This window comes from Palaemon carinicauda, chromosome 7 (genome assembly GCF_036898095.1).
Source record: "Palaemon carinicauda isolate YSFRI2023 chromosome 7, ASM3689809v2, whole genome shotgun sequence".
Classification (NCBI taxonomy): Eukaryota; Metazoa; Arthropoda; class Malacostraca; order Decapoda; family Palaemonidae; genus Palaemon; species Palaemon carinicauda.
The window spans coordinates 45,320,965-45,333,733 of record NC_090731.1 but is presented as its reverse complement, the minus strand read 5'-3'; the positions used below and the strand labels follow the sequence as shown (position 1 = coordinate 45,333,733).

General features: G+C 33.5%; 1 protein-coding gene across 1 annotated transcript; it reads right to left on the bottom strand.

Moving 5' to 3' along the window:
* Positions 1-7,468: 7,468 nt before the first annotated feature.
* Positions 7,469-11,981, bottom strand: LOC137643566 (uncharacterized). Its single transcript, XM_068376299.1, has 3 exons — positions 11,685-11,981; positions 11,449-11,546; positions 7,469-7,577 (listed from the first exon to the last, which is right to left on the bottom strand). The coding sequence occupies exons 1-3, from the start codon at positions 11,979-11,981 to the stop codon at positions 7,469-7,471; spliced, it is 504 nt and encodes a 167-aa protein (XP_068232400.1).
* Positions 11,982-12,769: the final 788 nt, after the last annotated feature.

Sequence of the window (12,769 nt, the reverse complement as noted above, 5' to 3'; positions counted from 1 at the left end):
GTTTCCATTGTGTATTGGTTATCATTCCAGGAGATCGATATCTCCTGGAATAATGTTAACCATTTTTAATCTCGCTAGAGATTTAGGGGTAATCTCTCTTCCCTCTGAGAGTAGCCTTAGGCTACAACTCTCTGTGTCGGCCTTGAATTTTGAATTCAGGCATGACTACCCTAGAGTTTCCTGTCTCATCCTTTAATGGCTGACGGCAATTTTTGGGATTCGATCAGAACCTCAGATTATTTAGTCTTTGTCGGCAGTCGGCCGGCAGGGTGATTGCATTCCCCTGCCGGCGGAACTGCCGGCATAGGAGGCTAGCCATCCCTAGACTACACCTGAAGTGGTCGAATGTTGCTGCCACCTTCTCCCTTCGGTCTAGTAAACTAGTACTATGCTCGCCGACCCAAGGCTATAGAGTCGTATACTCTTGTGGCCTAGGATGGCGCTGGCATTGGAATTCTATTTCTCCCTTGTTGAGAGGAACGGCATGAGCTGCCGTCCCCTTAACTGTATTAGCACCTCCTAAGCTGGAGAATAAATGATTCTCCTGCCACTTGTGGTCATGCCGGTACTGAAACAGAGTTTCTTCAAGGTGTGTAGATCCGGCAATATTGCCGGTCCCTCCTATACCGCATATAGGACCCTTTCCCCTCCCCTCTCTGTTCTTTTACGATGGCCGAGCCATTGTCTTTCCTGTGCTGGTGTCCTGCAACCTTACCATTGCCGGTGGGTTGCCGGAGCCGCCCAGACCCCCCCCCCCCCTCAGCCGTCAGCTGTCAGCGTATCTCTAGAGATAGAGATACGCTTGATAAAAACTATTATTGTTTTAACTGTCAAAAAGTAAGACAAAACATCCAATCAACAAAACAGATTACCCAGGCAAAAGTTTACCCTCAGTAATATGTAAAATATTTACGAAGATCGTATAAGATATATATATATATATATATATATATATATATATATATATATATATATATATATATATATATATATATATATATATATATATATATATATATATATATATATATATATATATATATATATATATATATATATATATAATCAATCATGAGAGCAGGCAGGCTTTAGAAGTGGGTATTTAACTACTCTCCGTATATCCATGTAGTTATTCAGCTTATGGAAAGATCAACAGAGTAAGGGCAAACCATTATATATGGCATTTATAAACTAGGTAAAAGTTTGTGATTTTGGCGAAACTTCAAAAGTAATCTAATCCTTTTAAAGTTCTAAATTAGAGCAATCTTATGTTGTACCTTTTAGAGATATTTATTTCGGAAGTACATCAATCCTAAAAGTAAATAAAAAATAAGAAAATACTCTGATTGTGAAAGGAATAGACAGGGAGACATCTTCTCTACCAAATTAGTCCAAGCATGCCTAGAAGGATTTTTTTTTTAATCTAGATTGGTAAAATGTAGGAATAAACATTAGTAGGGAGTACCATTACAACTTGATATTTACAGATGACACAATTCTCCTCAGTAAATTATGGAAAACATTACAGAAGATAATAGAAGATTTGAAGAGAGAAGGAAAATATGTAGGACTGGAAAACCAATATAATGTTCAATGAAAATGCAGAGAGAGACAACAAGTTAATAAGGTTTATGGACTTATTTTCAGAGTTTATTAACGTATATATGTACATAGGAAAGACAGTTAGTGGATATGAAAAGTGTATTAAAAGAAGGATATCCATATGAAAATGAGCTATTGGTAAGCAGAATGAGATTTTGAAAAAATAGTGTCTCTTTCTCAAAAAAAAAAGAAAAAAAAAGTATCTAATCAGATGGTCTCAAAGGTATTAACGTGCATCAGAAACATAGATCCTTACTGTACTATTAGAACATAAGATATGAAAGAATAATAATGGGAATAACACTGAGACACAAAATAGAGTAACGTAGAAACAAGAGCATACTAAATTAGAGGTTAGTCTGACAACATGTATGAAAAAGAAATTGACGTGAGTAGGACATGATTGAGAAGGACATGAAATACCTGGACAAGAAAAATAACTGCACGAATCCCTATAGAGTGAAAACGAACAAGGAGTAAATAAATTCCCAGAAACTTGAATCAGAGAATTAACCAACAATTTTTAACCTGTACTATATATATATATATATATATATATATATATATATATATATATATATATATATATATATATATATATATATATATATATATATATATATATATATATATATATATATATATATATATATATATATATATATATATTTAAACTTTTATCATCTAACTTAGCATTAATGAATAGGGCACATAAGTGAATGTGATAAAATGGAAAAACAAAAAAGAATAATTATATGTACCAATAACGTCATTCCTTCCCATGATGACCGACTCTGTATTTAAATGTCCTGACAGGTTCACTTTATTTCGTGAACAGACACCAGTCAGGTACAATACAACTGATGATCACGTACAGTATTTTTTTTTCTTTTTGTAATACAGAGTAAAAGCTATAGTTTTCCAATTGTTTTACTTGAAATAAAAGAGTGAAGACATTCTCCTACATGTTTAGGAGAAATTACATAACAAAAAGAATAGGAAGGCATAAAACCTTTGAATACTTGATTTACATGGTGAACGATAGGTTAAAATCCTGGATCTTGCTTCCATGAATATTATTTTCAACTTCAAAATTTCCTTGTAGTAGAAAATAAAATATTCTTCTTCAATATTCCACAAAATCGATAGTAATAGAGAAAAGGATGTGGGAAATCTATTCAATTTTCAATTTTCAATAAATATTCCTATCTAGATTAGTTCATAATTGAATAGGTTTTCATCTCTAACCACATTTGCAAGAAGAAAATAAAGCCTGTTTTGACTCTAATAGAATAAAGTGGAGGAAAATTAGATGTTTCCATTTCAAGACGTTTAACTGGTGGAAGGGGACCAAAAAATAGATATAGAGTAGGATTTGAATGACGGGGAGAAGGCGAAGGACAATAAGCTCCTGATTAACAGTCAAATAGGTGAATAGGATCACCTTAATTCTTAATTACATTAATTTGTGTATTTCTCTGGTTTATCAACAAAGACTTAGAGTTTTCAATATTACACAAGCTGTACATACACAGAAACTCTCCATATCCAGATTGGTAATTTTCGTTACATATATCTTTTTTTTTTCTTAACTGAGGTAAAGTATAATTCAAATTTTATATAATCTATCACAAAATTCTGACTTTTGAAAAATATAGCATCATTTATATTTACGTTATATATTCAAAATCATGGCTGTATTTATATATATATATATATATATATATATATATATATATATATATATATATATATATATATATATATATATATATATATATATATATATATATAATGTATATATATATATATATATATATATATATATATATATATATATATATATATATATTTATGAAGAACAGATAGAGTAGGAAGAGAAGGGGTAGGAATGAAATAACACCAAGATAAAAAAAAAGGGACTAGCTGAGTGGAGAGCTGCTATGTGGTAGATTGGTACTTCCTGAATTTAAATCAAAGTAGTGCACTATGAGTATTATAGTTTGCTATGTACCAGCATATGACTCCTATGAAGATAGATAAGATGAATACTATGACAAAATGACGAACTGCTGAGTAAAATAGATGATATCCCAGAAAGAGATATGAAAGTTGTGATAGGTGACTTCTTAGCTAAAATTGAAAGGAATAATCAAGGTAGAGAGAATGTGATGGGTGTTGAGGGTCTGGGCGAGGTTCCAAATAAAAATGGAGAACCTTTCGTAGGTTTTTGTTCAACAAACAAATTTTTCATTTCTCATCATAAAGATATCCACAAGTATACATAGACTTCACAGTGTGGTGATAAAAAAAATCAAGTAAATCATAATTATTACTATTAATGAAGAGAGAAAAAGGACAATGAGAAATGTAAGAAGTTATAGAGGTGCAGATATTGGTAGTGATCCCCACCTCCTTATTACCATACTAGTTAAAACTAAAAGCACCTGGCAGAAATATAGATAGAATACCGAGGTTTGATAAAACTAAGCTTCTAGAAGATGAACACAGACATTTGCAATTAAATTTAGGAATATATTTGCAGTCATAGACACTTTAAGAGACGAAGAGCAGATGATTAAGGACGAATAGTGTGATATTTAGAACATATATCAGTAAGTTGGTAGGGAAGTTTTAGAGCATGCAGTTACAAGAAGAAAGTCGTGGATATCAAATGATATGTGCGATACTATTGAAATTAGACAAAACATAAAATGATTGCTTAAAGTTTCCGAGGAAGTAATGAAGACTACAAGATAGAGGAAGCTAAGTATTTTATTATTGATAGTTAGATCAACAGAAAAGTCAAGAATGAATGGAGAAAATATTTAGTGAGGAAAACAGATGAGGCTGCTAAAGCTATGAATTATAGGACTCGCGTAAAGAATTATTAATGAAATATCTGCTGGGGCAAATAAGAATATATGTATACCCACCAAAACGAAAGACGGGTCTGTTATAACAACAGAGTATGAGGAAAGGCAACGTTGGATGGAACAATTTAGTGAAGTCAGGAATAAAAGATAGGAATGGAATAATTTGATTGATATAATTGAAGCTGGTGAAGGTCTTTATGTCCTCATGTATGAATTTGGTATGTTTGAAGTTGAAGCTATCATTAGAAAACTCAGGAAGGGGAAAGCTCCAAGCTACGATGGAATAACTGCCGAAATGATACTGGCTGAAAATGAAGTGACCCTCAGGATGTTAAAAGATATGTTGTAGAATGTGGTATGATAAGGCAAAACCTGATGAATGTGAGTAACGAGTGTTGTTGAAAATAGCAAATAAAGAGGCCTAACCGATTACAATAATTACAGAGGCATCACACGTATGCTTATATTAAAGATAATAGGGAGAAAGATTGATGAAAAGTTATGAGATGAACAATCATGGCTCAATCTATATAAATTTTTACTGACCAAATTTTCCTTTTGAGGCATGTAATACAGCAATACGTAGATTATAGAAATCCACTTTTGATGGTAATTGTGGACAATGAAAAAGCCTTTAAAAGTGTGCACTGAAAAATTTTATGGAAATTCTTGCGTTATTATGAATTTCATTAAGTCTGTTTTTATGAGCATAGCAAGTACAAGGTTAATGTTAGTTGACTCCTATCAGATGAATATCCCTTGCCCAAAACCGCACAGGATTTGGAATACTTGTTTATCAGAATGCATGAAGTATCACAGGAGGTTAGGCAAATGATAAATAGAAAAAAGACAGAGATGATGAGACTGGAATATACAATGGAAGATAAAGTATTTAGGAACTATGATCTCCAATACCGGGTCATTAGAATTAGAGTTTAGTGAAAGACAGAAAAAAGCAAATCATACAATGGCTAGGTTAAGTAAAATTTGGAAATCAGATCGCTTGTAAAGGCGTATAGAAATCATATTATATATCAGTTTCGTGAAATACACGTTATTGCATGAACATGAGTCATGATATGGCAATGGAACAATCTCCAACAGTTTTGTAGATTTTAAAAGAGAGTCCTCAGAAGGATATAAGAAGTAAATGGCAGGATATAGGAGGTAAATGGCAGGACAAGATTAAAAATGAAACTATAAGAGAGACTACTTAAGGGCCTTATGAGGATGAGATCATGATGAGAGGTAGATGGAAATGTTTTTTTTTTTTTCACCAAACGTTCAATGGGCTCCACAAGGCACCAGAAGAGATGAAAGACCCAGGCCTATATGGCTGAGGACTATGAAGCGTGAAGTAGGAGAGGATAGATGGAGAACTATTGATTTATAAGGTCTAGATAGAGACGACTGGCAAAATCTAACCGAAGCCCTTTGCGTCAATTGACGGAGGAGATGATGATGATGATGATATATCATTAGCCGTTACTAGGCCACTGCAGAAGAAAGGCCTCCAACATGCCCTCGCACTCGCCTCTGTTTATGGTATTTTCATGCTAGTTCATACCAACTATTTTCTTAGTTCGTCAATGCATCGCCAGCTCTTCCTTCCCGCGATTCTTTTGCAATCTCATGGAACCCATTCCAAGATTTTTTAAGGTTAATCTATTATCTGCCATTCTCATTATATGTCTTACCCACAAGTATCTTTAACATGTTATTGGAGTATCTTTGACTTTAGTTTAAGCTTTTTTTGTGTCCTTGTTGCTCTTTTTCTTTCTTGGTGGTAATCTCATCAATATTCTTTCTAAAGATCTTTGAGTTGTAACTAGCTTCTCTTTTTCCAAGATAGTAGCAAGGCTTTAAGTTTCCGGTGAATAATTTATCACTGGTAAGACGATCTGATTAAATAATTTTCTTTTTAGAGAAGCTTTTTTTCATAATATCCTTCTGTTCACAAAAATCTCTCCACCCTTTGCTTATCCTTCTTTTAATTTTGGTCTCATGTCTCGGGGAAACACATACTTTATATCAAAAGTACATATATTTATTAAAAATTGCTTGAGGCTTGACTATAACCATTATTTGTTATCTCAGTATTTGCATTAAACTTTATCTTAGTTTTATTCATATTAATTTTCAGTCCTACATTTCTGCTTTCTCTATTTCAATCTTCTATCATGTCTTTCAACTCTTCCTATACTTCTCTAAATAGCTCAATATCCTCTAGAAATCTTAAGTTAAAGTAGTCCCGATTAATGTTAATTGCTAAATTCTTACAATCTTTGCCTTTTCAATTTTCTAGGCATGCTATGGAAATTTTAGGAGATAAGTTCTCCCTTCCTAACTGTTTTCTTAATCGGAATTTTCTTACTATCTTCATCTAGTTTCAGGATTGATTTACTTCCAGTATAGATATCTTCAAGTTTTCTGGTATAAGATTCATCTATTACCTACCATAGAAGGGCTTTCATTACTGTTCAAGATTTGACAGAATGTTTAGCTTTCTCATATTCTATAAATGGTATATTGTACACAGTGGTTTGTCATACTCTGTTGTTTCTTTCTGTTTTTTTTTTTTTTTTTCATTATCTGGTTCATTATATGGATATAGTTAGTTGTTGAATTCCCAGTTCTTGGATGATTAAAGTCTAGCTGTCTTTCTATTCAGGTCAATGTGATCGTTATAAATAATTCACCATGTAACACATGTTTTGTTTATATGTATTTTTTGATGTTTATATATGTATTTTTTGCTACTGAACTTAAAAATCACATTAGTTTTGCTGTAACATCGATAGTTTTTAACTTATCCTAAATTCAATATTTTCTTGTTATGTATGCAATTTCTCTTTCCCTCTTTTAAGGATAATTAAAGAACATTTATTATTTTTTTCATATATTGAAAATTATATAGGCAGTACAATATTAGAACAAAAGACATTATACAGCTCTGCATTGTAAATACTTTGATAACTCCTCTTTTTTTATCAGAAGTGCTTGGACGATCGAGATTTTCTAGAGTGCATATTTTCATCTTCTCTCACTAGAGACCATATGTAATCTCCCATCATAGCAGTATTCCATCGTCCTTGATATCTTCTTTCCATAGTTGCTATGTCCTGGTGAAATCTTTCACCCTGCTCTTCACTGACATCACCTAAATTTTCTGGGAAGAAATCAAGGTGAGAATGCAAAAAATTAATTTTCAAGGACATACGACAACCAAGCTTCCTGAAGTTCTCAATAAGTTTTGCTACCAGTTGTTTGTAATTAGGATCTTTGTTATTTCCTAGGAATCCATGGACTACATCACGAAATGCACACCAGGCTTCTTTTTCAATTTTTGTCATCGCTCTTTCCAGTTTCTCCGACTTCAACATTGTGTTTACATGGGGTCCAACGAATATACCACCCTTTATCTTAGCCTCAGATAGTTTTGGAAACATAAGGCGAATTTCCTAAAAAGCTTCTCCTCCAAAATCCAAGGCTTTCACAAACTGTTTAATCAATCCTAGTTTAATGTGAAGTGGGGGCAATAAAACTTTGTTGGAATCTACTAGGGGCTCTCTGTGAACATTTAACATTCCCGGCTGCAGTTCCATTCGTGGGGGCCAATGAACTTTCTTAACCCTGGATAGGTACGCTCCTCGGACACCCCTTTAAGGGTATACTCGGACGCGAACGACCCCGACGCCAAAAAAAATTCTTGAAAAATCAGTTTTTGCAGTAACCTCCTTTTTTCTTTTGCCAAAAAAAACTTCAATGAATGCTTAAAACAACTGTAAAGACAAATACTACTCATCTGCAGAAAAACTATTTATTATGAATATTTTAAAAAATTAAGTAGAAAAAAAAGACCTGACATAAAAATTCATAAAAAAAAAAGTTTATACATATATACACAATTCCTTTTAGGAATTGATTCTTGAATGTTTAGGACACATCTTGATGTATTTTGGATGAAGTCAGACCCATGGAGGTGAAGATCTGAAATGAGAAAAAAGGGTAACTTTTTTTGGCCAAAAAAATTTGTCCAAATTTCATGAATTTTTTGGGTACCCAAATGAAATAGGAAGTGGCTAATTTTTTTAGGGAATAAACATATGTTATCCTAAAATAGAAATATGTAAACAAATCTTCATTATTTTGTAAATTACATTTATATTAGGGGCCATATCTAAAGGTAATTTTTTGAGTACTTAGAAATTTCGTAAAAAAATACATATATTTAATATATAATATGATATTTATGCAGGTAAAAATATACCAAAATATCACAAATTCTATAGGAAACAAGAATATATATAGATAGGGCAGCTTACGCTTCGGATATGTCCACAAAAGGGCCGCCAACCACACTGACTCAGACTCCCTAATCTGCCACTTGAAATGTAGGAAGGGTATGTCAATTTCAAGGTGTTATTTGTTATTTACTAATCTAATTATTATTGGATATGCATAAAAATTGTATGGTGGGTTGCTGGATAATTGATTATTTTACGACTATAAAATTAAAATTCTGACCCAAAAAAATTTTTTTGAAGGGAAATAAAATCGAAAAAAAAAATTTAAAACAATATAATATTTTAGCTAAAAAAAATTGATGATATTCAATCAAAAAAAAAAAGTAAACAAAATTTTCCGACAAATAAACATCTAGAGGAATCATTACTCTGTGATAGTTACTTAGTACGTAGTAATTTTGAAAGAATTGGGAAAAAACGAAAAAATGGCAATCACCGGAAAATCGAACACATACCTATATATACGCCATATCTGGCTAAAAAAAAAGATAGGCATGGGTAGCCAGATCATCTAGAAACACTTTCCAACACTATAAAAATATAAGCTTTGCGACACTACTTGCCAATTCCTTACGGTAACATGACTAAGCAGAAAAATGAAAAAACAAATAAAAAGGGGCACTCGCGGAAAAATGGCTAAGATTCTAATATACGGCATTTCAGAAAAAAAAAATTCAGCCACGTGCTAGGCAAACCATCAAGGCACATTTTCCGACAAATAAACATCTAAATGAATAATTACTCTGTGATAGTTCCTTAGTACGTAGTAATTTTGAAAGAAATGGGAAAAAACGAAAAAATGGCAATCACAGGAAAATCGAACACATACCTATATATACGCCATATCTGGCTAAAAAAAGAAGATAGGCATGGGTAGCCAGATCATCTAGAAACACTTTCCAACACTATAAAATTATAAGTTTTGCGACACTACTTGCCAATTCCTTACGGTAACAGGACTAAGCAAAAAAATGCAAAACAAATAAAAAGGGGCACTCGTGGAAAAATGGCCATTCTAATATACGGCATTTCAGAAAAAAAAAATTTCAGCCACGTGCTAGGCAAACCATCAAGGCACATTTTCCGACAAATAAACATATAAATGAAATATTACTTTGTGATAGTTCCTTAGTACGTAGTAATTTTGAAAGAAATGGGAAAAAACGAAAAAATGGCAATCACAGGAAAATCGAACACATACTTATATATACGCCATATCTGGCTAAAAAAAATAGGCATGGGTAGCCAGATCATCTAGAAAAACTTTCCAACACTATAAAAATATAAGTTTTGCGACACTACTTGCCAATTCCTTACGGTAACATGACTAAGCAAAAAAATGCAAAACAAATAAAAAGGGGCACTCGCGGAAAAATGCCCAACATTCTAATATACGGCATCTCAGATAAAAAAAAAAGACATGCACGTGTTAGCCCAACAATCAAGGCACACTTTCTAACACATAAACATGAAAAAAAATCAATAATATACGGCAATTCCTTACTACGTAGTAAATTTTTACAAATATTGAAAAAAAAACAGAAATTGGTAACCGCAGTTAAATACCCAATATACCAATAACTACGTCGTATCTGACAAAAACAAAGTCATGCATGGGTAGCCAGATCATCTAGACACACTTTCCAACACTAAACAAGCAAAAGTTTTACGACCCTATTTGGCAATATCTTACGGAAAAATGACTTGGCAAAAAAATGAAAAAAAATGAAAAAGGGGCACTCGCGGTAAAATGGTCCTCGTGGTGATGAACGACATTTTAACTAAAAAAAAAATCATGCACATGGTAGCCAAACAATTCACCAAGACTTTCCACAACTGATAACCTATACAAGTTGCACCATTCTACGACAATTTCATAATACGTAATAACTTTGATAATTATGCAAACTACCTTAGAAGGGTAAACTCGGTCGCGAACGACCCCGACGCGTCTCAGAAATCGGGGAAGGAGTACAGCTACAGCAATGCACATCTGGACACTACTAGAGCGTGTAGGGGAGACACCTCCTGCAGGTCGATCACCCACAAATCCAGTCACGGGGGTGAGTCACGTGAGAAAAACCTGTTTTTTTTTTGACGCTCGGGGTCGCAAACGACCCATTGTACCTATCCAGGGTTAAAATGATCATCATCAGCTCTGCTGTCCCATAAGCAAAGGAAACATGAATACTTTGTGTATCCCCCTTGCAAACCAAGCAAAAATGCGAGCATCTTGAAATCCCCACAAACATTCCATTTGAATTCATCATAATTTATTTTATTAAGAAGCTGTCTGGCATCTTCATATTTTTCTTTCTTTTGTACTGAGTGTGCAAGAGGCAAAGATGGATATTTGTTTCCATTGTGGAGTAATACTGCTTTGAGACTTCGTGTTGAGCTATCAATAAACAGCTGCCAATGTGTAGGATCATGCTTGAGTCCAAGAGCAGTAAACAAACCAGTTACATCCTTACAATAACACAGATCATCATTAATGTCATAGTAAATTTTTAAATTCTTCATGTCGTTTCCGGTACCCAGTTATCCTGCAGTCTTGTCTTAGTAGATTCCATTCCTTCAACCTTGATGAAAGAAGTTCAGCTCCTGACTTAGTAAGACCTAAGTCCCTAATTAAATCATCTAGTTCACTCTGATTTGGAAAATGAGGCTCCAAAGTCATTCTTTGTACGAAAACTTCTTCCATTTCTTGGTTGTTGCTACTTGCTGACCCTTCAAATGAAATATCCATTCCATCATCTACCTGGAAAGAAAGAAATAAGCACATATAGCAACTTCAACAAAGACTTGAATAAAATTAGTACTTAGGAAAATTAATGCAGAGTAAATACTCAAATTAATTAAATGAAAACTTTCTGGAGAATATGATAACAATACTTACATTTTCTGGTGGCTGTGGTACTGGTAAGCAGTCATCATGTGGGACAGGTGCTCTAGATGATGGTATGTCTGGATAATGAAGAGCTTGTCTTCCTTTCACTTTTCTGTACTTTGTCACATCAACCGTGCAAAAAAAAAAAAAAAAGTCATCGTGATGGTTCTTCGGTTCTCTCCATACTCTAGGAATGGCAAAAGGCATTGCTCTTCCTGTACCTCTTAGCCATCCTTCTAGAGTAGAACGGCAGCTTCCACATATAACATGAGGGGCCCATGGCTTGTCCTGATCACCCATGGGCATTCCGAAATAGAGTCTGTACGCTATCAACAATTTGGCACCTTTCACAATTTTATGTAATACTTGTTTTTTTCCAATATAATATCCACACACATAGCAAAATGTATCTGGAGAATTTTTACATCCTCTAGTAGCCATCTTACTAAGTAAAGATATCAGAAATAGACCTGAAACAAAATTTGACTCATTAGCGCTGCTCCAGTTGTTCCGTCATTTTCCTTGCAATGAAAAACTGCCGAGAGCACGACACACTACCTCACGCCAATGCTGCTGGCCAATAACTGACTGTACCGACAGGCGGGAAAAAATCACGCCTGCGCATGAAGGTTCAAGGTCGGCTCATGCAAGCGCGCTTGATTCAAATCAGATTTTCCCAAGAAATAAGGCCGGTTACTTTTCTAACAGACCTCGTATTTTTGTAACGGTCGATGATACAGAAAAAATAATTACATTTTTGGAATGACCGGAAACAATATATTAATAAACAGTATAAAAATTAATATAAACAAAACTTTTGTAAAAAATTGTTACATGGTGAATTATATTACGAAGAATGAACGTATGGGTCGGTAATTTTTTTATATCTTTTTTTGTTTTCCTTTTTGAGAATTAGTTTAACCATAAAATTTTTCTAAGAAAATGATCCACAAGAAAAAATCACAGTAAGTACTTATCATATTCACTATATATATATTCTTATCGAATTAAAAAATAATGGAGTTTGCAGCAAGTGGCTATTTATGATTACTATTTGTCCCTAACACAAATAACCTTCAATATATATAGATATC